Source organism: Elgaria multicarinata, chromosome 3, assembly GCF_023053635.1.
Source record: "Elgaria multicarinata webbii isolate HBS135686 ecotype San Diego chromosome 3, rElgMul1.1.pri, whole genome shotgun sequence".
Classification (NCBI taxonomy): domain Eukaryota; kingdom Metazoa; phylum Chordata; class Lepidosauria; order Squamata; family Anguidae; genus Elgaria; species Elgaria multicarinata.
The window spans coordinates 36601939-36628824 of NC_086173.1; the positions used below are offsets into that span (position 1 = coordinate 36601939).

Sequence of the window (26886 nt, forward strand, 5' to 3'; positions counted from 1 at the left end):
ACCAGACGCATATGACAAGGTGGGACAAATATAGAAAGCTCCAAAAGTTGCCACGAAACCACGTTCCGCTCCCCGTTCCGGGCAAAAGTCCGTATTGCGCAAAATGGGCCGTAACGACAGCTTCCCAATGAGTTAAGTCAACCAAACTCACCAGATGCACATGACAAGGTGGGACAAATATAGAAAGCTCCAAAAGTTGCCCTGGAACCACGTTCAGGTACCCGTTCCGGGCAAAAGTCTGTATTATGCAAAACGGGCTGTAACGACAGCTTCCCAATGAGTTAAGCCAACCAAACTCACCAGACGCACATAACTAGGTGGGACAGATATAAAAAGCTCCAAAGTTGCCCCAAAACCACGTTCCGATATATGTTCCGGGCAAAAGTCTGCATTGTGCAAAATGGGCCGTAACGGCATCTTCCCAATGAGGTAAGTCAAACAAACTCACCAGATGCACATTACTAGGTGGGACAAATACAGAAAGCTCCAAAAGTTGCCTCGAAACCACGTTCAGATACCCGTTCCGGGCAAAAGTCTGTATTGCCCAAAATGGGCCGTAACGGCAGCTTCCAAGTGAGGTAAATCAACCAAACTCACCAGACAGATATGACAAGGTGGAATATAGAAAGCTTCAAAAGTTGTCCCGAAACCACGTTCCGATCCCCGTTCCGGGCAAAAGTCCGTATTGTGCAAAATGGGCCATAACGACAGCTTCCAAGTAAGGTAAGTCAACCAAACTCACCAAACACATATAACACTCACCAAAAGGTATCGGAACGTGGTTTGGGGGCAACTTTTGGAGCTTTCTATATTTGTCCCACCTTGTCATATGCGTCTGGTGAGTTTGGTTGACTTACCTCATTGGGAAGCTGCCGTTACGGCCCGTTTTGCGCAGTATGGGCTTTTACCCGGAACGAGTATCGGAACGTGGTTTCGGGGCAACTTTTGGAGCTTTCTATATTCCACCTTGTCAAATGAGTTTGGTGAGTTTGGTTGACTTATCTCATCGGGAAGCTGCCGTTACAGCCCGTTTTGCGCAGTATGGGCTTTTGCCCGGAACGAGTATCAGAACGTAGTTTCGGGGCAACTTTTGGAGCTTTCTGTATTCCACCTTGTATGGCCCGTTTTGCGCAATACGCTCTTTTGCCCGGAACGGGTATCTGAACGTAGTTTGGGGGCAATTTTTGGAGCTTATTATATCGGGCTCACCTAGTAATGTGTGTCTGGTGAGTTTGGTTAACATACCTCACTTGGAAGCTGCTGTCCCGTCCCATTTTGCGCAATATGCACTATGTGCAGAACGGGTATCGGAACGCAGTTTCTTTGCACTTTTTGTGGCTTCTTGCATCCCTGCCATGGAGTTATGCATAACTGGTGAGTTTGGTTGATATCGCTCATTCAGAAGTGGCCATTCTGGCCATCCCATTCTGTTCCGGATGTTGTTTTGGGAGTTCTGGGGTTAATAGTGATATAATATTGCAATGGTGTTAGTCCTAAATTATTGTTCCCAAGTGTTGCTAACACATGCCACTGTTTTTGGTATGGTTTTTTAATATAATGGGGTCGTTCCGGCTTGTTCCGTTCCGTTCCGGCTTTTACACCGTCCCAAAGTTTTGTGCCAAAATAAACAAATGTCAGTCTTTAAAATGCCACAAGACCCCTTGTTGTTTTTACCTGAAGAGGTAAGTCTCAATGAACTCTGTGGGCCTTGTTTCCAAGTAAACTCACATAGGTTTTGCTTATTTACTTTAACTTGTGTTGTGACTGCGCAGTCTTATGTATCCCTCCTCATGAGTAAGCTCCAGGGAGTTCAATGAGACTTACTCTTAAGTAGTGTGTCTAGGGTTATGTCTAGTTTACTGGGAGTCAATCTCATTGAAGTTCGGTGAGACTTGCTTTTGAATAGGCATGGATAGGGTTGCGTTGTGTAAGCCTCGAAAATGCGTTTGCAGGGCATCCTGGTCACTCAGGAATTCCCCACTTGGGTTTATTCTCCGGGGAGGAATGCATAGGGTTGCCATCCTAAACATATACACGTGGAAGCAAACCCACGTTTAGAATTGACTAAACATGCTTGGGAGGTCAGGATGTCGGGTTGCAATCCGAAACACATTTTTTTGCTGGAGAGTAAATCCCATTGAACGCAGTGGAATTAAGAACTGAGAAACCGCGCTTGGAACGGCAGCACCGAACGCAGAAGCGATCTACACTAAGCAAGATATAACACTTTGAGAACGTTTTGAAGACTGTATAGGGAGTGTGTCCTGGGCCCCAGCAGTTGTCACTACTGTTATAAACTGTTTTAAAGCAGTAGTGTAGATCCTGCCTTGGAGGCCGGACCGTGCAGACAGTTTATAGTCGCGTCGCATTCCGGGCACAGCGCAAGGCGACCGGGGAGAGAAGACGAGAGGCGCGAGTGACGGAACAATGCGTGACGCCGCCTCCCCGGCACACGCGCCCGCGCACTGTATTCTGGGAATCCGAGGGTTCGGCGGAGGGGCGGCCATTTTGTGCCTGGCTGAAGAGGGATCGCGCGCGGACTGTGCTTGGTGCTGGCGGCCGGTCGTTGTTATTAAGTTTTATAGTTTCGCTAGTTAAGCCATAGTCGTCGCCATGGGACGGAAGAAGAAGAAGCAGTTGAAGCCCTGGTGCTGGTATCCTTTTCCGCTCGCTGGGGCCGCCGGGGTCTCATTTGGGAGCGGGAGGGCGGCCTTGCTTTCGCTGGGCCTCAGCGCTGTAGCTCTTCTCTTGCCTCGCTTGTCGCAGCCTCCCTGCCTTTCCGGGCCCAGTTTATATATTGCGTTGCAACCCCCTGGGGTCCCATGGGACTTCAGGGCTATTTCTGAATCCAGGGGGAAATCAACTAGTTGGGGTTTTTTCTCCTCCCCTCTTTCCCGTGCGGCTCATTCCGTTCTAACGTGTCGTGGTTGTCAACGTTGCCGCGGTAGCTAAGTCTTGAACAATAACCTCATGTGTGGGCCTTATCGAATAATAATGATTATGTGCATGAAAAGCTTCACTTCTTGACTTCTGCTTATCATGCGGCTCCTCAAGGCACAAGAACAAGCCTGGCTGTGTGTTTTTGTCAGTCAGCTTAGCCATCTAGGCCTCTGCCTCTCATTTCCCATTGTGGTTTGGCGGGTGACCTAGTTCGTACTAACTTCAAAGGTTGGCGTCAATACGTTCAAGTAATGGCTATATACGTTGGATTGTTTATTTAATCTTTTCCTCCAACGTGTCTTCTCATATGTTCATTGAAGGGAAGAGTGACTATCCACACTCTTGGACTTGATTCTCTCTCTCCTCACCCCCTTCTTTTAAGGTATTCTTCGTAATATATTTTGTTTTGGAACTTCATTTCCTGTTTACTTCTTCTGCCCCACTTGTCTTTTTGACTTGGAATAATGCTGATTGAGGTTGTAAAAAACGTAGGAGATAATGTGACCTCAGCAATGTTTGTTAATTTAGAATAAAGTATCCTGAGATAGAGGGTATGAGTAGAAAATGAGAAATATATTTCAAGTGACTACCAGTTTAGTTTCTTTCCTCAGTTTGTGGTGGTGCTTTATAAAGATAGAAGATTTGTAATATATATTTCCATTTTTTTTAAAAAAAATAGAATTTCTGCACTAATAAAAGCATTTTGTCATAGGCATTATGAAATACCACATTATGAATGAAAGGGAAGTGATTTATAGGAAGTCCAGTAACAAGTTTAGTGCCTAAACAAATACAGTAAAATGCTCTTGTAAGTTAGTCAACATTGGATTACATTTCATTCAAACAATTGTATTAAAAGCAGATCATAATGCACTACGTAACATATCAACAGACAGTTCATTTTTAATCATAGAATCACAGAGTTGGAAGGGGCCTACGAGGTCATTGAGTCCAACCCCTGCTCAATGCAGGAATCCACCCTAAAGCATCCCTGACAGATCGTTGTCCTGCTGCCTCTTGAATGCCTCTAGTGTGGGAGAGCCCACAACCTCCCTAGGTAACTGATTCCATTGTCGTACTGCTCTAACAGTCAAGAAGTTTTTCCTGATGTTCCTGATTATACTGAGATATAACTATCTCAGTATAATTCTGACCTGGTTCACACATAATGCTGAATCACTGGTTAATTAACCCACAGATTGCTGGGAGTTAGTGATTTGTTGCCTCTGGTGTGCTCTTCACTTCCACTTTCTGTTAAACTGCAATCTTCCTGTTTGTAGATTGTTAGCATGACATCCAAACCCAGATACTCTGGGGTCTTTAGGGGTTAAACAACCTAGAACATCTGGTTCAGACATCACACTAACAACTTCTGAAAAGGGTGATCGTAGGTTGTTAATTGAAAGCAGAAGCGAGGAGCATGCTGAAGGCATCACATTCTCTCATGCCTGGCAAAATGTGGGTTAATTATCCAACAATTCAGAAAATAAGAGAAAAACAGGAAATCCTTTGGGAAAGCAAGGAAATCTAACCATATACATGGCTATGTGCATTCCTTGCTGAAAAATACCAAGTAACGTTAACTTTGATGCATCAAATTTGCCTTCTAAAAAACCACTTTTGTACACAATAGCTTTCCATCTATATGATGAACATCTTAGTCTTTGTGATGACTTTGTGATAGAGTGTACCTTCCACAATCAAATCCCTTGCTATTAATTGATATATTTTATAACTGGTGAATAGAAATAGTTCTAGGAGTTGGTACTTCCAGTAAGGAACTAGCAAGCACTTGAGTGAATTCTGCACTTCAGCAGGCTAACTGTAATTCTTTATAAATGCATACATATATGTTATGATGCAGGTGTGTTGTCATAATAGGAGCTATGTCACTGCCTTTAATAGGTCCCTCTAAATCCAAGTGCCCTAGTTCTCCAGTGAGGCAGGATGCCCAGCATCATACAGAATCCCTCCCCCAAGTTCTCCATGAATTCCTAAGGGAGGTCTTTATCTCCCCCATAGCTCTGCATGAAGCGAGACTTCTACATAGATGAGAGCTCAAGGGCGGTTTCCTTATCTCAGAGCTAGTTCAGAAGACCAACATGACATGAGATTTGCCCAATCCCCAAATCCTCCAGTATGGGAAGAGTTATAGTAGGGAGTATTATAAAGAATGGCTGACTACTGAGATTCACTAAAAATCATGCCTTCTGACATTGAAACTCAAATTCCCCATCCTATGGTGTGCTATAATGTGTCTTCACACAGCATTAGTTTTAAGCGTGTATGAGAATCTATAGCTTGGCATTCATTTTACGGCCTTTGCTGGTGTTTAGCAGCCCTCCTTCCCGTTAAAGGTATAGGTTTATAAACTATGTTGTATATCCACATACCAAAACAATTAAAGTGTAATTTTAGATAATGTGCATTTAAAAGGTTACACAGCATTGCTTGAGAATAATTATGGTAATGTTGACCAATGCATGCATTTAATTTTAATAAACAAGTTCTAAATGCTTTCCCTAACAATGTGGAATAGGTATTGTAACAGGGATTTTGATGATGAGAAAATTCTTATTCAGCATCAAAAAGCAAAGCACTTTAAATGCCATATATGTCATAAGAAACTATATACTGGACCTGGCTTAGCTATACATTGTATGCAGGTAAGTGTTCATGTCTTGTTTGGAAGTTGTTATAAAGCAGTGTGGTGGTGTTTCTTAATATTGACATTCTTAGCAATATTTGAAAATGAAAATATTAATAATCTTGTATTATTTCCAAATACTACTTGCAGGAACAGTTGCAATAATGAAGGCCTAACAGGCTGCTCTTTGGTTGGGAAATAAGTAGTACAAGTGAACAGTATATGTAGGGAGCTAGTATCGAAAGAATATAAGGGTGGAGGACCTTATTGTTGATTGCATCAACTTTGTGGAACGTCTTCCTCAAAAGACTTTCCAAGACCTGCTCCTGTATACCATCAGATGCCAAAACCTACTTTTCACAAAAGCTTTCTCCCAGCATTGGAAGAACACATCCCCTCTGTCAATCTTTCAAAGAACAGTGGATCTTGCCACCTTTTCTGTATTTGAATGTTCAACTTGCAATCAGCAATAGCTCCCTGACATTTATTTCAACATCTGCGCTGTGTACACTGATGTATACGCATAGCTGGCTTCCTTAAACACTAATCAACTTGACTGTACCTACATTCTTCTCACATCATTCCATTTTTCTTTGTACCTTAATTCCCAATCCTTTATTTTGTTTGTTTCTTTTGTTTAAATAAAATCTTAGTAGAAGTGCACATTTTTAAAAGGCTTTTGAGCTTAATTGATTTTTCTCATGTAAAATGTTGGTTTCTGATTTATTGATTTGCTACATGTTTTTTTATTATATTGCTTGAAATGTGTTCCTTTTTAATTTGTATTGTTTTATTTGTGTATTTTAAATGATATCTTTAAAATAAAGCTAAATATTCATTTTAAAAATACATAAATGCATTCTCCTTCACATCCCTTGAAGCATGCAATGTAACAGTTGGAAGAAAGTTGGGTCATGTATGAAATGCTTGATGTGATGGTGTATGGACAAAGCTGTCTTACTTGATTTGTCTAGGGTACTGGATATGCCATGGCTTGGTGCATATGCTATGGTGGGACATGGGAGAGGGCATTCCGGCTGTGGAATGCCTTCCCATTGGAGGCCTGACTGGTGCCAGTGCTGGCTTCATTTTGGCGCAAAGTAACTAAGCCTTTGATGTTTAAATTCACCAAGGTTGTACATATTGTTTTAACTGTTTTAATTGGTTTTTACTGCTGTTAAATTCTATACTGTTTTTAGCTTGATTAATGGTTTGCTTTGTTTTTAGTTGTGTATATTTATTGTTTTATATTGTTTGTATAATTTTATCTGTACACTGCCCTGTGATCCTAGAGATATAGGGCAGGATATTTTTTTAAAAAAAGAAACAAGAAATTAAGAGCAAATCCATCTGTCACAGCATGCTCCCTCAGCTCCAGGAGACCTGCTTATATTAACAGCAGCTTAAATTGGCTTGGTCTTCTTTGGTTAGGTACATAAAGAAACAATAGATGCTGTTCCAAATGCTATACCTGGAAGAACTGATATTGAACTGGAAATCTATGGTATGGAAGGCATTCCAGAAAAAGACATGGATGAAAGGAGAAGGCTGCTTGAACAAAAAACACAAGGTAAAAATATAAACATTTTGTATTTATCTATTTTGAGCCATTTGCAACTTTATAATGCTTTCATTATGGTTTTACAGTGAACAGCATAGATGTAAATTTAGAGTGTAGTTTTACAATGTTAATGTGAAATTGTTACGACACTGAAGTGTATAGTTAGTTTATGCATGTGTCATTGATAACTATGCACAAGACATGCTGAGTCTGAAATGTTCTTGATTGTTCTTGGAGTGATTTCATTATGCTTTTAAAGTATTATTTCCTAGTAACTTCAACTGTAATCTAGTCATGTTGTTAGAATATCCAGTAGAAGCTGAACTTCTGAGTCAGGACATTTTATTTTGCAGTTGTTGCTTATCAAAGTAGTCTTGACTTTTGATATTAATTATTGAGGGTCTAGCAGAAGATTATTATGCTGCTCAAAATGTTTGTGAAAAATGATTAGTTTAGGTTTGGACCTAGGTTCTAGTATTGATTAGGAATTATTTGGTAAAAAATAAAAGGTTCAGTGTAATATAGCCTTTGTTTAAAGCAAGTTACAGGTAGAGTGATTCCAAGATGGAATGCATCTAATAGCAAATAATTAACATCTGAATATAAAAACTCTTTTAGCAGAAAGCCAGAAAAAGAAACAACAAGATGATTCTGATGAATATGATGATGACGAATCTTCAGCTTCAACCTCATTTCAAGCACAGCCTGTGCAACCCCAGCAGGGATATATACCACCAATGGCACAGCCAGGTTTACCTCCTGTACCAGGTGCACCAGGAATACCTCCAGGTATTTGGCTATTAAAGATAGAAATACACACACAAAATGTTTGTTGCTTGTAGCCATAAGCCGTTGCAAATAGTACAAAAGTAAAAATGCCTAAAACAGATATGAGTAAAATGTAAGTAATTGGGCTTCTCAGTTCTCATTCAACATAAAATCAATAACTAAAATATATCTATCGTAAAAATACCCAGTAATTATTTTGACTAAGGGCACAATCCTATGCGTGTTGAGACAGAAAAATGTCGGACATCTCCTAGCATTCCCCAGATAGCAAAGCTGCCTTGGGAATGCTGGTAGTTGGAGTTTTTCCTGTCTAAACATGCATAGGACTGTCCCCTTAACTTGTTCAAATTAGATAATTTCTTTACAGTCTACCAATACTTTCTTCACAATACTTACTCAAATTTTCTTAAGTGTTGTAGCAGATAATGTAATGTGGTAGGGTATATGTTCATATACATTTTAAAATATTTCACTACATCATTTGTTGACACCCCTTACATTGAGACATATAATAAAATAGAAACTTTGTTCTGGTAGAATCATATAATGGACAGAACAGTAAACCATGGTCCTAAGTTCTGTGAAGTCTTTTCTCAGCTCTGGGAAAGTGATGTTTTGTAGATCCTTTGCAGTTTGGTGATCTTCTCCATGGTTTGCCATTATTAAAAAAAGAACAATTATTCATTTCCCTATCCATAGGTGTGTGAGAGTACATAATCTGATCACTAAGTTCAGACATACATACTCTACAGGGTTCAAATAATTGCCGCACTGTACTCTTGACAAATCTGTGCCCAACCACCTGATCTCATTTACTCATACAACTTTCTTTGGGAATATTGAATCAGCCATTTCATTTAATATGCACCAATACCAAATCCTATTCTTATTAACTCTTGATTCGATAGAAAGTAGACTTGCTTCTGCTCTCTGCAGGACTGCTGGTGTCTCATGGTATAATAAGAGAATTTTCTTTTGAAATCCATTCTGGAGTATTCCCAGTAGGGCTGTATTTCCCTCATCCCAAATCTCAAACCCATAAACAATGGAAATAAAAGGATGATCATTTTAGAATTTTCTTCAGTAATGGGAAACAGTTTAGTGGTATGCGACTTAGAACTAGAATGGTAACTTACAAACAAAAACTGAAATTTTAGGTTGCTGTGTATTGAACATGAACATACTCTTGTTAGATATTTGAGAGCTGCAAAGCAGATTTCATCATAGGAGATTCTAAAATTGCTCAGGTAGCATTAGGCAAGGATTAAAATGGATCACATCAAAGATTAGAGAAGTAGCCTCTATTGCTCTCTCTCTCTCTCTCACACACACACCTTTTTAAGATGATTCTGGACTGTTGCATTCTCTCACTGAATTGTTCTTAAAGTGGAATGTTTGTCTGGAATAAAATTCAATTCCTTTGATTTCCCCCTAATTAGGAATTGAGGTATATTCCACCCAGATAGTGAGATAGTATAACTTTATAATTAACAGCCTAATTCTGCTAGCTACCAAACACTTTCACAGCCCTGATCCTGTTGGGTTTTCCATTATAAGCAACCTGCAGTTCAGAATTGGGCTGTCCTTTCTTGGAGAGCTGTGCTTGATCATAGTAGATGTGTAGAGAACAAGCTCTGAGGTTTGTTGAGAGAGTTACAAAAACAGACTGAAATATTTGGTTTAGTTACATGTAGAAAAACTGACGAGTAAAATCCAGTGGATCGTAAGCATAGGTACTTCTCACATAGTTTAGTTTTGTTGATATATTAAGAGAGGTAATTCTATATTGATCAAATATTTGTCTGCATTGTCAATAATTAACGAGAAGTCTGACTTTTAGGTATACCACCATTAATGGCAGGTGTTCCACCAATGATGCCAGGAATGCCTCCAGTGATGCCTGGAATGCCTCCTGGGTAAGTATAAATAAGTATAAATTGTGGATTAACAGTGTAGTCTATACTTAGACAAACACAATTTCGCATCTGTGTTTTATCCCCAGCCTTGGAATTATTTTTTAAAAGCTGCACAATAATTGTATGCAACTTTCACAGGCATGGAGGGAGTGGTGAGTACAGGCTGCCACATCACTTCACTCCGACTTTGCCTTCTGGCCTCAGAAGATATGGGGAGAGTGGAGTGACAACTCTCCATGCTTTGATTGAGTTAAGCCTAGAAGGTACGGAATGATCCAGGCAGGGCTGCCATAGATAGCTACAGAAACCAGGATTTTTCATACCTGAAAATCCTCAGATGACCTTAATATCATGCACCAGCATTTTTTAGGACAGGTTCCAATTTCATGTGAATCTTTGTGTTACATAGGATGATGCCGATGGGTGGCATGATGCCTCCAGGGCCAGGAATCCCACCTCTCATGCCTGGTATGCCACCAGGTAGGTCAGGAGTGACGAATCCCTACTGTGGTGAGAGTTACTTTATTTTGTTCTTAAACTGGAACTGGGGTTGTTATCATTTCTGTGCACAAAAAGTATGGATACAAAGTGGCACTTAGGTGCAAGGGAAGTACACTTCGTTTTTATGACAATTTGAAACAGTTTACGCAGAAAGAAATAGATAGCACCATGTTAGTTAGAATCCTAATCTTTTTTTTTTTTTAACAACTTCAGCATGCTGTAAAAACAAGACTGTGGCTTGGATCCAGCGAAGTTCTTATCTGGGTCCAAGCCCCAGATTCTAGCATAACTGCATGGTGCAGTATTGTCATTAATGAAATTTGGTTTGCGATAAAGTTCCTGATGCGCAGATGGTGGTAAATTAGAAGAATGAATTAATCTGAATCATAGTTGCAAGATTCTGTCTTTGCAGCTTTCCTTTTGACAATGACTGTGGGCACCATTGAATTTGGGGCAAAAATCCAATCTGCTGCTAGTGGAAGAAATTGCTGTGTTAGAGGAGCTCTCCTGCCTTTCCTGATTACGCAAGCACTAATGGACCACTCTGCACACCTAAGATCATAAAGTGGTTACACCAGTGGAATTTTAGTTGGATTCTCTCCTTGTGCATCCTTAGGAACTTGGTTTCCTCTAGTGCAACATCATTTGTGCTAGCAGAAAGACACTGTTGGATACAACCCTTTGTGTCCCTTTAAGTTGGTTCATGCTAATGATGCCATCTTCTTATAGAATGATGGTAAAATAAATTTGATTACAGTGTTAATGTACAAACAACACATTCTCTTCAGATGATTTTATTAATCACTTAAGGTAACTTAAATCCATGACTGGCCAAAACTTCCCTGAGCACTATTATAAGTTTTGCAGGGGTGGAGCAATGCTAACAACCAGATATTTCTACATGTATATGTAATAGAGGCATTGCAGAGGTGGGCAACGTGTAGGTCAAAACATTTGGAGGGCCACGGCTCCCATCAGCATGGTGAAGATGATGGCAGTTGTAGGCCAAAACATTTGGATGGGCACAAGTTTCCCACCTCCACACCTTTGAGACCTGCAGTGGAATCTACCATGTTCTGTTACAGTTATATTCCGCTGTGGGCAAGATGTACAAATCCTCCACTAATTCAACTTAAACCACAGTTTAGGAGCTCAGTTTTCACATCCTCCTATCAGTCTTTCTAGGGATTATAAGGTAACCACAAATCTTTGTGATTACTCTGGTATGCTTTAGTTAATTTTTTGCTTCAGCCATTAGACACATTAATGAACAGTATAGATGAAACTGTTTTTACAGAACTAAAAATATACATCAGCTGTAATTTAAGTATAGTAAAGATTTTCCTCAAAAAACATAAAATAATTACATCATCTTCAAAACAATGCTTATACTTGAATCTTGTGCAATCTTGGTTCTACGCAGGGGTACTAAAATGCATTGGTTATGCACATTTAATCTAATGCTGCATTAGCAGCTGATCTCCCTATTGCTTGAATTGTGTTTCTGAGAAGCCTTATTATTAATCATTCACTTCCAATAAGTACCTAACTTTTAGTAAATTTTGTACAAAGATTTTAAAAAATCAGACTCTGCCCACATGCTTACAATGTAAGACACAATACAAAAGGAAAAAGGAATGGGAAGAGAAGCAAGCAAGCAAATTCATGCACCAGTTCATGGTTACCTGATCTCAGCAGTATTATCTGATTTGGACAGGTGGGGCTTCCTGCTTCTAAGTATGCGTACTCACATAATCAATAGTTTGTAAAACAAAATATTGGTACTCAGAGGGTGATTAGGCTATTAAGAATTTTCTCCAATATCAGTTGTGATAACTGGTTACTTGTACCTTACATGTATTCCTGGCTGTTCCCCTGTTAGGTAATAAAATGTTGTCATTAATTTAAAGCATCTTAAATTTTTAATATAAAGCTGTAAAAGGCTTCTAAAGAGACTTACAAAGATTAATAAGACAGTCCTTGCCCTCAGGCTTGCAATTAAAAGACATGACACAAAAATGGGATTTGGAGGTAGAAGGAAAAAAGCAAATTCAGGCACTAGTTACCAAGTTCTTACAGGTAGTCTTTCTGGTAAGGAGGGGTGAAGCAAGCTCCCTGCAGCTGTTCCTTCTCTGGTGGGCCAGGTTGGTTTCCCCCTTGCCATGACAAACTTCCTGTGAGGCAGGCGATGCAGCCTCTTACTGACCCTTGGTCCTCTAGCTGATGGATGAGACAGGAGTCTGCAATCCTTCCAGTAAAAAGAACTGAACAGGGATGTATATGATGAAAACTTTACATGTGGTCATAGTAAATTTTTCAGAAAAGTACCATCATCATAATTATATTGTAGGTATGCCTCCACCTGTTGGTCCTCGCCCGGGTATGCCACCCATGACACAAGCACAGCCTGCTCCAGGTATTCTTAACAGACCTCCAGCTCCTGTCATTGCAGCACCAAATCCTCAGCCTCCAGTTACTAAACCACTCTTTCCCAGCGCAGGCCAAGTAAGTGGTTTTTTTTATCCTGATAGTCTAAAAATACTTCCGTGTGTGTGTGTTTTTATCACCTGTAAGTTGTGATAGTCAGAGTGCAGGATCACTAGTACTCTACCATTGAGGTTGTTAGACAAATTGATTGGTATTTTTCTCATAAGTTATTTTGGATTTATTATACAGTGTATTCTTACTACAGGTTTGCTGTTTACTCCTGCTGTCTTCCTTTTTCACCTGTCTTTCTTACCAAGAAACTAAATACTCTTGTCAACCCAAATCTCAAAAGGGAAATTAGTTTTTGTATTTTTCTTGCAAAGGGATGTCTGATCTTTCTTAGCAAGTGCTCAGGGCCAAATTCCCATAGATGGCTAATAGTCACTTTAACATCCGTAAAAGTATGAACTGTTCTCATAAGAAAGAATAAGTGAGTGAATATATTTGGTGTATTCCATCCTTTTCCTCCCATTCTAGTCTAGAATCATCTTGGTCAGTTATTTGATAATCCTGCTGGAGAAAATTAACTGCTTGTATGCAGTTATGGAATAAAATGCACAGATGGTGTACTTTGGAGTCAAATCATTACTTGATCTTTACCAGACTGGAATGGTCTGCGTGAGAGGTTCATGTCCTCTACTGCTTGATTTGGATTCATTGTAAATGAAATAAGTCTTTATGACTTGTATGGCTTGCAAACATATTGCAGAATTCTTCATAATGTGTTGTTGCATTTTGAACTTCTGCAGGGAAGAGACTCATTTACAAAAATCAATCCAAGATCCATCCTCTTGGTTATTTTTCACGCATTTATTTGGAGACTGTTTACTGTTTCCTTTCTTTTATGCTACAGATGGGGACACCTGTCACAAGCTCAAGTACAACTTCATCCAATTCAGAACTGTCAGCACCTTCTAAAGCTCTGTTTCCTAGCACAGCACAAGTACGCAGGAAGTTGCAGTTTAAAATTGCCTTGCTGATTAACCCTTTAGACCGTTATGTAAACTGCCTAAACATCTTCAGATGATTGTGGATTCCTGATTATGTTTAGCTGTTCACCCCAATTTTAAATGGTTAAAAAAATACTATTTTTTACAAACCACACACAATATTTAAGAAAAAGAAATAAATGAAAGATTCTACATTGTGGCTCTAAAGGGTTAAAAAAGGAGCATGAAAGCAGTTGAGTGCATTTTAGTGGGCAGTGATTTACTTGATGCATGGTTTCTTTTTTTTAGTTTATGCTGTTAATTCTGATGCATCATGATAAATGTAAAAAAATGCCGAAAATTGCATCATGTGCTAAATCCCAACCTGTGTAGTCTTGGTTTGGAATTCAGTGATTAGTTCAAGATATGTGCTGTTTGCTTGTCAAAGCATTCTCTCATAAGTGAAGCTAACAGCCCTCTTGCATGTAGGACTGAATAAAAGCTTTCAAGCTGTAATAGAGTTATATCTTTCCCAGTGGAGCAATTATATCTCAGCGATGGAAAATAGTTCAGAACTGTATATGACTCTTCGAGGTGTCTTGGAACATCAATATGCTTTTTATGCAGAGAATGCTTTTAAACTCATTTGGTTTAATATTAGAAACTTTGACACACTAGTATTCTTACAAAAAACAACAATACCTACCCTTCTATTCTAATTCAGTTTGAATGCAAACTTACCCAGTATGATCCAAAACTAAAAATTGCTAGATTTGCCTAATTACAAAAATGCCATTTCTTAGTAAAACAGATCTGGAGCATATTCTTAAAACGAATGAATTGTGTGAAATTACGTAAAATGTGCAGCAAGAAATAGTTATATAGTTTGTTTTGCTTCTGTTGTGGTTTTTGATCTGCCAAATCTCAAACTTTGTAGTGTGTGTGTATTTTTATTTGTTACAGTTTGCTTTTTTATGTGAGAAGGCTGAACTTTTACTTTGGGCCTAATTTAGCTGTGCCAAATAAACTATAATGCTACAAAGGTTAGTATTTTTGCATTTTAAATGGTATTGTGCTTACATTTTAACTTTGTATTTACAGGCTCAGGCAGCTGTTCCAGGTCCAGTCGGTACAGATTTCAAACCTTTGAATAATGCACCTCCAACCACCACAGAACCTCCCAAACCTACATTCCCTGCTTACACACAGTCTACAGCTTCAACCACTAGTACAACAAACAGTACTGCAGCTAAACCTGCTACGTCTATAACAAGTAAGCCTGCTACACTTACGACAACCAGTGCAACCAGTAAGTTGATCCATCCAGATGAGGATATATCACTGGTAAGTCAAATAGGATTTCTCCTCACTACATAAATGATAATTTCCTCACAAATAGCTGTACAACTCATATAACAACTCCACTCCTCAGCCCCTTCCCTAAAAATGTAGAATTCCTTAATTTTGTGTAGTATATTTCTCAAAGCCTAACACCAGTATCATTAAGATTAACTTCAGACAATTTAATGTTGGTAACTCTGCATAAAATAGATATACGAACATAAGACTCAAGTCCTACCTAGTCTAGCATTCAGTTCTCACGGACTCAAACTACATGCTTATGGGAAGCCCATAAGCAGGATATGAGTGCAATAGTACCTTCCCTCCTACTTGTGTTTCCTTGCAACTGATATTCAGAGGCATAGGTAATAGTAGAACTGTGAATACTGTCCTTAAATCCCGTTTCAATTGAAGTAGAAAATATTGATGTAACACTTGTAACTCAGTTTATAATATAATGCTGTAATTATTTATAATACCTAACTATAATATAAATTTCCTTAATAATAACATTTAGTTGGCAGAACCTCTTGAACTGTCTTCAATATAATTGGCTTGTGATTGCTGTCTGTTTGAGTCTCAAAATGACTCTTGGTTTGGATCTCACATTGATGAAGTTCTGTTCATGTGTTTTCCTTCACAGGAAGAAAGAAGAGCACAGTTGCCTAAATATCAACGTAACCTCCCTCGACCAGGGCAGGCATCTATGGGCAATCCACCAGTTGGACCAATTGGAGGTATGATGCCACCACAGCAAGGAATGCCCCCTCAGCAGCAAGGAATGAGACCTCCAATCCCACCTCATGGTAATAACATACTCATTTTGATCTAGTTGTAAACTTAAATTTAATTGCGGAATTAAGTGACTTTTGTAAATGTTATTGATAGCAATATTGTTTGCAGACGGTTGTAATCTATCTTTCATATTTTGCTTTACAGGTCAGTATGGTGGTCATCACCAGGGCATGCCAGGATATCTTCCTGGTGCGATGCCTCCATATGGTCAAGGGCCCCCAATGGTGCCTCCTTACCAAGGTGGACCTCCTCGACCCCCGATGGGAATGAGACCTCCTGTAATGTCGCAAGGTGGCCGCTACTGATGCTACTGCAAACGCTCTAATAGGTTTGGAGATTAAACCTTTTCTCATCTTGTGCTGTTAATATAGCCAAGCTTCCATCAATTAAAACTTCGTTGTGACTTTTAGAAAAAAAATATCTTTCCACATACAAGGAACTGTTTGGACATTCTTATTTTACATGGGAAAAATATTTAGAATAATAAAACAGAACTTTCCCTGATGTTGCAATTTATACTGTATGGCTTCTTTTTCATGTTTCATCTAGGTTTTTAGAAGTGAAGTATAGTAAATATGGTTCGTTAAATTGTGAAGGAGCTGGAATTACATGAACATACCATCTTAAAGGCAAGTTCTGTAACCTTACGTTGCTGTTCGTAAAATGATGCCTTCACAGCACTTCAGGTGCTGTTGGACTTCATGTCCCCAACAATAGTTTGGTGAGGGCTTTAACTGTTACCATCTACTTGTACACTTAAGTCTGAACGTGTAACAATATTTAATGTATTTAGAGTTCCTCCTGTTGCAGGGTTTAATAAATTGACCCATGAAGTTCATGTGACTTTCTGTACTGTTTAACTTCATTGTAATAAAATGAAAGAAAAAAATTGTCTTTTTATTCATGACCAGCTGTGGACAACTGCCTGAAGGTTTGTACTGATGCATGCTATGGTAGCTTGTATAATAAACACAAATTTCCTGATGCTACATTGATATATTCTGCATTATTTGAACTTCAGAGTCACTACTTATGCTGTAGCTCACTCCTGAACAATTAGGCATAGACCTGTACACTTATTAACCAGTTGCATCAAATATTTTAAGAATTGGTGTTATGGGGGCATCCATAATTTTTTTTGTCATACTCACTGCATTCTAATATTGGTGTGTCATATAAATGTGTTTGTACTAAGTACATTTTATTGTAGAGCACATTTCTTGGTCTGGCTCCAGATGATTCTTAGAGCTTTCTCAGTCTCACTGTAGGGACCTCAAACTACTTAAATTCAAATTTTACAAAGCTTAAGTGCAAGATACAGTGCAATATTTGCTTCTGTAATGAGAAAATCCACCATAGAACCTCTACCACAAACTTCGGTTTGATCCTGTAATTGGTTTAGGAGTTGAAAAGGCAGCTGTGCTTGTGAATATCAAAGAGCCAGACCTAGAAATGTTTATGCCCAGGTGGCTGCATTATACCATGCTGTGAAAGGTACTAGAACAGCTCTTCCAAGGTTTCAGCTGTTGATTTAACTGGACTCAACCCAATTTATGAAACTTAGCAGGATAGCAAGGGAAAAAGAATTTCCTACAAGTGGGTTATAGTGAGTAGCTGTTGCATCCTAGTTGAAGGCCATGACATGTTTGGAAGGTTTTGCCTGAGTGCATCAGGTCATCTTTTTATGTAGTTTATCAGTTCTCTTGTGTCCCATTGTTTCCTGATATTAGCAAGATCAAGTATTTGCATGAGAGCTGGGGGTAACAAAACTCACTTGGGTATTGTTCTTACTTCATTTGATTATAGAAGCAAATTCTGCCATTGATGATACTTTTTCACTCCCCATCCCCCTTGTGCTCATGGCAATTGTACTTGTTAATGCCACTGATTGTAATGCATAAACTGTTACTGATTCGTGTAATAGTTTATAACAGTCTGTTTCAATCCTGTTGCTTGGTATTCGAAAGCTTGATAGTTAAGGCTTAACATTTCTATGGTGCTTTCCAAACATGTTTTTTATATATAATTTTCCTATCTTTCAAGCTTATAGATGTCCAAAAATGTCCTGCCTTCCAGTAAAAATTCTGGCTTTATGGTCTTCAGACATTGTTTTAGTTCTTTTAATTTTTGTCATGTTTTGAGATTTATTTTGCTCAAGTAATTGTATTAAACATTAAGCAGCATTTACTCTTAAATATGCATTTTCTGTTGGTTGGCTACTCATTTTCCACAGAATACCTCAAAATATGCAGTCATGTTCACTGTTCGCGAATTACTTCATTTCTTGTTCTACTGGGTTATCTCTTCTTGCCCTGCTGTTGTTAGATCAATGTTCTTTTCACCCAAGAACATTGATCTAACACTGTGATTGCCATCTTGCAGAGAGAAAGAGAGACCATGATCCAAAGAATTTATATGCTTTAACATTATTGGACCTTGCTTTAACGTTATTGTCACTAAATCCCACTGCTGAAGAGGCAAACCGCTCTTCAGTTTAAAGGTAACTTCTCAAGCTGTGAATAGCTGCTACAGGTGCAGTTTGTGGTGGCATGCAACTTCTTTGAATTTTGGTCATATGCTTGCTTGAGCATATTTTTCTGATCATGTGGTTGTGCCCTAGGAATTTTTCCCCTCAGAAATCTTTGGCAAGATTAAACAAACTTATTTTTGCTTCATTCATTCAGTGGGTTACTTCTGATAACATGGTTCAGAAAGACCATAGAAATTTGCCTGCACAATATGCTCACATGACTGATTATTACATTGTTTCTCAGTGGAAGAGAGCATTCTGGAGTCAATAGGTCCTTCCATTCTCCCCTTGGAGGCAGAGCTGTTCAAATCTTTTCACTATAAGTGGAAGTGCACTACCCAGTTTGTCCTGTTTCCATTGAGAGACCAGGATGTTTCTGCTAAAAGAGCTGCAATAACATAAGTATATTTACAAGGTATAGCCAAGGTTTATGTTAAACATGTAGGAATCAATCTAAATCAAATACTTCCATTTTGAACAGAGTATATATGTTTTGCTTATCTATAGGCTAGGTTCAGACAGTACAGGAAATCATGGTTTCCCACTATGAAAACAAATCTCAGGCACTCCCTTCATCTCCTGTCCTCTTTTGTGCCTGCAAGTCGATGAAAAGGTTTTGTTTCTGATCCTTAACCACAGTTCCTTATAATGTCAGAATTTGAGGAACAGATTTGTTTAAACTTTAGTTATCGGGAACCAGCAGAATCAAATTAAGGTTTCAAATCCTGGCGTGTTCTGACATCATAGAGAATCATAGTTGGTTTAATTGAAAGCAAAAGCTTTTCAATCTGCGTGTAATCACAAAAGTCAGGGGAATATGCAAGACTGTATCTCGTTCTCATAGTGGGAAACCATGTTCTTTTTTTATCTCTAAACCTAGCCACACTAAAAAGGATACTATGGAATCTTGATTTTGAAACCTTAATATTTTAACCACTGCAAACTTCTGCCATTTTTTTAAAAATACAATTTTTTATCTAATACAGTTGTCTTAATAATTGTACTGGTCTAGCTACTACATAAGAGTGGTGTAAAGTTCCTGAATATCAGATGGGTTATCTAAAGTGTTTAACTTTTACTGGATAAATTCACCCTTCACTGATAGGGGAAACACCCATTGTCAGTTATGTAGCAGTGGTCAAGCTGTGTAAGGTGAGCACCCTAGTTCGATTTTCCCTCTCATACATTAACTGGCTTACAAATTCCATATCTGATTTGTGTGAAGCTAAAAACTTCAGACCAAACCTTTGTGTGATCATTGGAATTTTGTTAATTTTGATTGCATGTATTTTTAACTTAATTGGGTTATGATTTTCTAAAATTTAAATTTTTCTTCTTCCTATAGCCCTGCCATAGGACAGGCTGAGGCAGAGTCTCAGTGTTGCCCTGTTCAGTCTGAGGCAAGTGGGATTTATTTTATTCATTCTAGGGGCTTTCACAGCTTTATAGCTGTTGGATATTTATGTCCCCAAACTTGCAGCAAGTTTGGTGAAGGCTCCTATCTTTAATTTAATTTAGGATTTTTATAACCTTTTGATGGGCTCTATATTAATATTCTGGTTTTTGTGCTTTCAATTTACTGTTAGTAGTCAGAAATCTTAAAACAGAACAAGACACTTGCTGTTCAGATATTCCTGTTTACTTATTAATTCCTCCAATCACCTTTCCTCTGAAACGTGGTTTGGTGATGCTGTCTTTTAACAATGTGATGACTTGTCTTTGAAATGGTGTCATGAATTAAGAAGGGCCAAGGGTTCTGGTTGCCTGCATTAATATTGTAAAGAAAATGCCTGTGTTACAACTAGTTCTTCTCCATTGACACATGCCTCTAGTGTTGGAGTCAATGATACCTGCTTCACCTAAATTTGTGAAACAATTTTCAATTGTTTATCATAAGTAAATATTAATGTAGAGCCTACAGAGTGAGGTAAATGCAGATGTGAGTTTTGTAAGATGGGAAAGTGGGATAAATGTTTAGTAGGAAACATGACTTTTTTCCCCATCAAGCCTGTCTTTAGAGGTAAACAATTTGCAGTATTTATATGCACTGGAACATAAAACAAATGTAGACATTTGGGAACTTTCACTGTTCGAATGTTTCATTAGCAAACTTCCTGCTGAGTTCATATAAAAATACTTAACATGCAGCTTTATTTTAAAGTGATGATGTAAAATTCTGAAGAATGTTGATAAGGTTTACATGCACGCTTAAGAAACTATGTCTGCCAGCAGCAGCAGCAACTCTTGAAACAAATAGAGTTATCTGAGAAGAATGCACAGGATCTGCACAGGCACTCGGATTTTCTGGGTGGTCCCTTCAGTTGCCCTCGCAGAGCCTCAAACTGCTTCTTAAACTCCACTTAGTTTTGAAAGGTTTGGCGATTTGGCATGAGAGCTCTTCCAAAAGGGGAAATCTGAGAAAAGTACCATGTGCATACTAGGGGTGTTTTTCCCTTAAGAGTCCTCTCAGCCAGTCCTTTAACTACTTTTTCAGCCTCAAGCATTGATTACTTTTCTGTGGCACCTAATAACACAAGCTGTAACTCATACCGGCTGTATTTTCATTAATGCAGTCTTAAAATATTTAGAACTGCCTGTGTCATAATACCTAGCACAGTTAAATCCCTTTCACTTCTCTCTCACACACAGAACCCTATGTGGGCTTCTAATTTTCTCAAAGTTGTAATTCTGACTAATGTTTGGAAAGTTAAGTGTGATTGCCTAAAACATTAATTGTATTCAAATCACTATTTGGTGGATTGTCACTGTGTTGGACACATAACCCTTGACAATTAACGGCGAAGATGGACTCAGCACTGCAGGATGAAACAAACCTGAATAGCATTACATCTATGCTCTTGAAATATATGCGTAGTTCGTTCTGTCCCTTGATCAATAGCCAGCTTATTGAAATATGCTGTGTTAGTGAAGAGACTTGAAATATGGAAAGGTGGTACTCATGGCTTCTGTTACCTTTGAATATCCATGAGAAAATAGTCTAGAATTCCTTTATTATCACCATCTAATAAAATGGATACAGAAATGTGTGTTTTAATCTAAATGCATGATTTTAGACAGTCATCACTTTACATAGGAGAAAATACAAAAATTTTTAGCATTGAACAATTGAATTGTCCATGCTAGACCTATGTTTTATGACATACAACTACTTTTTCTGGCCTATGTTTTCAAAGTGTTTGTGGTTGTAATGAGAATTGAGAGATGCTTTGTGTTGAATGAATGTCTGTGCCTATTATTTATCATTACAGTACAACACAGTTTCATACCCACTTTTGCAAAGGTGTTCCAAATAGGTTTTATGGATTTTCTTGCTACATTTCTCTTTGACTTATGATTTCCTACAATAAACATTTTCCTCCAATAGAAACATTTCCTGGGCTTCAGCAGACTTCAGTAGTAGCATCTCAGATGCTACTTGGGATGTTGAGTCTCATTCATTCTGGTTTCTGAAATGAAATGTACTGCTAACTTTTGATTTAAAAAAGTAACTATAGAATTTAGATTTAATCACAATCTTGAAAGATACATTGTGAGTGTATTTTCCCACATTTTAAATTTCTTCTGCTCCCACAGAATGTCAAAATGCTACCCAAACTCATGTTGAAAAAAGCGGTCTGGGATTTTGTACACTATTCAAAGAGAAACTGCCATCGGTGCTCGTGTTGTATTCCCTTCCCCTTCCTAATTTTCCTTTTAAAAGCTCTAGTGTCAAATTGGTTTTCAGTAAAGACGTTTTAGCAGCAGTTTGAGAGTTCTGTGCGGACAGCTCTAGAACGGAAATACCTTCAATATGTTTGTATGTACCCAGAAGCCATGCACGCATATCTGGATTGCAGTTTTTTAACCTTCATATTCTTATACACCCTAACCTACTGAAGTTACAAATAACATTAGAGTCTTGTGTTAGTTGATAGTGTTTGTATTAATTTGAAATTGGGAAGAAAACTCTTCCACTGTGCTGGCTGCCTTGACTTCCCCTTCACTCCAGTCCAGGCTGCTACTATTGGAAGAGCTTAAACTTTGTGTGAAGCTTATTCATTGTGCTCCCCCTGTGTGGATCTGAGGATACTAAAGATAACTAGTAATTATAGACCAGTGTGCATCATAGGCATAACTTCAGTTAGCTTTAGTAACAGCTATTCATCAAGCAACAGTCTGACTAATGTAAAGTAGGATTGATTTTGGCCATTCTAGCTAGATTAATATAGTTTTGATTTTAATGGAAGCAATATGATTGGCTTTAAAATTGCATGCACCTGTATCTTTTGATGGATGTGTATTGTCATATTAAATTACACAATCACTGCATAGCTCTGTCTACATTAGCCATTGAACAGTGTGATTTGTAAAGTTACTTATAAAATGTTTGAGTAATATTAAAGGGTTTCAGAAATCTTGCTGGATAACATGCAGTTATAATGTCTGTGTCAGCTACAAAATCTGTCCAAACAAATTTAAATGGAATAAAGTAACTATTACTAGAACAGAGGAAAATAAATCTTGCACCTCATTTTACATAAATGCTTTCTGCTTCATTTAGGTTTTTGAGACATCTAAAGTTTTAGGCTTGTCCTATTCTGAGGTTAAAGTGAATTCTTATGCTAGCTTCTGTTTTTTTCTGTTTGTTACCATCTTACCTTTCATTTCTTATCCTGAGATCATTTAGGAGATCCATACTGAAATGGAAAATAATGTTTAGCATATAATCTCAGTTCACTTCTTTTTGACTTCTAAAAACTGAACATTGTCCTCGATTGGAATGTTTCACTGCAGTGTTGCCACATTGCTCTGGTAATAGGCATTTGTAGCAAAGTCTTCTGATCAGTGACAGAAATGGGTTGAGGATAGTCTAGTGCGACCATAGATCAACAACAAAGTAGCTCCCTTCCTTAATTAAAAATAAATACAAAGGCACTAATACATTTTCCCTGACCTTTTGGAATCATTGGTATGTGCCTGGCAAACATCACTTTCAAAATGCCCCATCTATACACATAAAGTTCAGTTTAAAAGTAACCATTTAGCTCAGGTTTCAAATATAGCTAGTGCACCCTACTTTTAATCATCACTACTAATTCATCAAACATTTTAGGGCTCGATTATATTTGCTTTTTTCATGTTGTAAGAAGTGATGCAAGAATACAAGTCTAATTAATTTTCACTGAGACTCTTGAAAGAGTTAACCTCATTTTTGGGGTGACTTGCATTGTAGCCCCATAACATTCAGGCTGGTTTAACAAGTATATTTCAGCACTTAATGTCACAAAACGGTTTGGGGTTTTTCAAATAAATGCAAGAATTGGAGTTTGGCTTTTGACATTTAAAACTAAATTATGAATTAAGATCCTTTTTGGTTTAATATAATTTGTGTTTTTGTTGACTAGCAGCAGAATTTCAGCATTTGATACTTACTGGTAGAGAAGAAAAAATCCCACAGCACTGCCAGTACAGGTTAGTTTAAATCTGTAAGTACCTGATGTTTGTTTGAAATCCTGTACTACAAATACCACGTTAGTACATGAGGATGGAGCTATGCATATTGTGAAGAGGGTCACATCTTACTACACCTGAAAGTAAGACGTACCCACAGGCTCCTGTTTAGAAAGGGAAGGGGTATTACAATAAATAGAAACTTGGGGTTAGTATATGGCTTCATTCTAGTCAGATCATCAGTAAAGCACTTCTTTTAAGTGGACAATGATTTGACTATGGTTGATTGGAAAACCTTAATCTTTGTGGTGTAAATGGGAATTTTTGCCATTAACAAAACAGGAGTAATTAAATATTCTGATTCTTTCTCCTTAGCAGTCCTTACAAACACCCATCGGCACAACTTTGTCAACTGATGAGTACATCTTTGCTATGATGGGTATTATCCTCTGAAACCCTTGAATCTCAACACCTCAAAGCATAGATCATTCTCTTAGGTAGTCTCTTCTCTCTTCAGCTGATTCTGAGTATCCTATATTCTTTGTCTGATTTATTTTTTAAGTAGAGGATGTATTTCTGTAGTGCTGCTGTTTTGCCTAAACTGGTGGTTTGTGCACAAATGTTGTTGCATCTTATTAGAACTGCATGTTTCTGTATCTTTATTTTTCTGCTGCTGTCTAGCCAACTTAATTGTGTAACATTTCTCAAATGCTTATAAAAATCTGCTCTAAAAGTAGCACACTAAAGCTGTTCACAGTCATTTAGGCATTTTTAAGCAAAGAAAGTTGTGTAGTGGCTACATCCTGGGAGTTCGAAATATGAACTGTCCCACCAACTCTAGGGAAATATTTTGCTTTCTTGATTGCTCCATCTATTTGAGACTGCTGCTGCCTCTATGCAATTGCAATCTCCATCTTAATGCTATATATATGCCATATTCAGACAGTACTGGCCGTTCAATAATTATGAAATCTCCTTAGAATGATCAAAATCTCCACCTGAGCAGCTTTAGAATGCTTCTTAAGACTGTCCTGTTCGAGCTGGTTTTGTGGGGTTAGGGTTAAATAGGCAGAGGTGTGGTGTTCTATATTTTATGTGGATTTAATTTTATTCTGTTAATTGGTTGTTTCAACGGTGCTAGATCTGTTGCCTTAGAATCTTTGGGTTGGGTAAGCTACAGCTGAAAATAACTATGTTACCTGCTGTCATCAGTATGAGAGATGACTCTGTATCATACCTACATACCTAATGAAAATGTTTCACAAAACTACACTGAGGCCAGATCTACACCAAGCAGGATATAGCGCTATGAAAGTGGCATGAAAGCGGTATATAAAAGGCAGGAGCCACACCAAGCAGGATATAGCACTATGAAAGCAGTATATGGTATGTGTCAATGGGCCCCAACAGTTGTCAGTGCACTTCAATACCACTATAAAGCAGTAGTGTGGCTTCTGCCTCTTATATACTTCTTTTGTAGTGCAATATCCTGCTTGGTGTAGATCTGGCCTGAGTGAACTATAGCTGAGCTTGTAAATCTAGCTACACTTACTCCATAGTAAATATTGATGCATATACTAGAAGAACCCTCTCATTATAAAGAGCCTGTTCAGCCCATTAATATACAAAGCACGGTGCCCTGAAAGTATATGGAAGTATCCCCCATTCTTGTTTTTCTCATTTCCATTTCTCTACTAGTCAAGATATTTTGTAAGCTTGACGATATTAATAATCTGTCACAAAACTGTAGACAATTCGGCTTTTGCGGGTAGAGGTAAAACAATGAGAGTTTTTCACCATTATTACTCAGTACCTTTTCACCCTTATCACTCAGTAGTTAATCCAGGCATCATGCTAAAAAAAAAATTAGGCTGCCCAAAAGTAACTTTCCACCTGCATGAGAAAATATGAACATTAAAAAGCAGCCATTCATTTAGGAGAACCTTTCTTTTTAACACACACTATCTTTCATGATATAGTTGAATAAAAAAAAATCTTGCTAAGTAGGCATTATGACTAATTTTGGGTCAAGTTCTTCCCATATTTGGTAACTTTTTAATTTCTTTGGTTTTTGCTGAGGAAAGTTACATTTGAATGAGTCTGTGTATTATTCTGGTGATGCAGTTGTCACCAGGATCCCAAACTAAATGGACACCTAAAAATATGGATATCCCCTAGTACGAAGTAGTACCCACACGTTCTGGTTATTCCAGCGAAATAATTCTCTGGGTGGGGAATACTGCTTCATACAAGCTCATAACTGCACCATTAGGCACTTGTACACTTAGGATCCTGTCATGAACTTTGCCACCAGGATTACATTAATATCTGTTCCAATTTCTGGATATAGATTCCATTTCAATCAAGGGCATTTCAGCACAGTTATGCATATCTTAGTGCTGATGGAATTGAAATGACTGGCTATACTTTGATTAACCAAACTTAATTTATTTGGTTATGCAAAGTAAACTTGAATTGTCTGGAAGATCACACACTATGTTGGAGCCTGTTGATATTGCATTGCATTTATATTTGTAAACAGCTCTACATGGTATAAAGCAGCTGGCTTTTGTCCTGCATATTTCTACATAGCTGCTTTGCAGTGAGCTAAGTGACCCACTGAAGAAGTATATGGTCAGTTCGAGTACAGGAGACACTGTGATCTTATTCTGATTATATGAATGCAACTTATGTAGTCCTGCAGACACCAGCAGTACCAGAAAGTGGGGGAACTCATTTCAGATGTGGCAAATCGGTAAGTATTTAGTTCTTCAATGCTTCTTATCAGTAAAAAAGTGTTTGTAGTTTCATTCATGTAGCAGTCTGCCAATGAAAGTAACATTAAAAAACGGAGAGCAGAGACAGACAACTTTTAAAATAAATTTTACAATTATAATTCTTTTTTTTTTTCTGAATAGCATTCTCAAATGTACACTTAAATAAAGTTGTGTACCTTTCTTTCCCTCATTAAATTTTTGATCGTAGTAAATTATTGTGCC

The 26886-nt window shown here is 38.1% G+C and overlaps 1 protein-coding gene and 1 long non-coding RNA gene across 9 annotated transcripts; both read left to right on the plus strand.

Annotated features, from left to right (window-relative positions):
• Positions 1–2498: 2498 nt before the first annotated feature.
• Positions 2499–16895, plus strand: ZNF207 (zinc finger protein 207). 8 transcript variants are annotated; one of them, XM_063119922.1, is made up of 12 exons: positions 2501–2654; positions 5480–5606; positions 7019–7157; positions 7767–7937; positions 9778–9853; positions 10263–10363; positions 12705–12859; positions 13695–13784; positions 14872–15114; positions 15755–15917; positions 16051–16234; positions 16456–16895. In XM_063119922.1, the coding sequence occupies exons 1-11, from the start codon at positions 2614–2616 to the stop codon at positions 16209–16211; spliced, it is 1467 nt and encodes a 488-aa protein (XP_062975992.1). In that variant the 5' UTR covers positions 2501–2613; the 3' UTR covers positions 16212–16234; positions 16456–16895. The 8 variants fall into 8 exon arrangements, with proteins under 8 accessions (XP_062975995.1, XP_062975999.1, XP_062975992.1 ...); XM_063119925.1 differs by having other exon boundaries at positions 2499–2654; positions 7770–7937; positions 10263–10333; positions 16051–16895; XM_063119920.1 differs by having other exon boundaries at positions 16051–16895.
• A 2886-nt stretch (positions 16896–19781) lies between these two features.
• On the plus strand, positions 19782–26876 carry LOC134394455 (uncharacterized). The gene is made up of 2 exons (XR_010025180.1): positions 19782–23908; positions 24263–26876. It is a non-coding gene; the product is annotated as an uncharacterized LOC134394455 (long non-coding RNA).
• The last annotated feature ends 10 nt before the right edge of the window (positions 26877–26886 follow it).

What these genes read in the sequence shown, in the direction of transcription:
- ZNF207 (XM_063119920.1), top strand. Translation starts at nt 2,614, where the DNA reads ATGGGACGGAAGAAGAAGAAGCAGTTGAAGCCCTGGTGCTG. An exon ending in TAGCTATACATTGTATGCAG is followed by an intron (nt 5,607 to 7,018) that starts GTAAGTGTTCAT and finishes TTCTTTGGTTAG; the next exon opens with GTACATAAAGAAACAATAGA. An exon ending in ATGCCTGGAATGCCTCCTGG is followed by an intron (nt 9,854 to 10,262) that starts GTAAGTATAAAT and finishes TGTGTTACATAG; the next exon opens with GATGATGCCGATGGGTGGCA.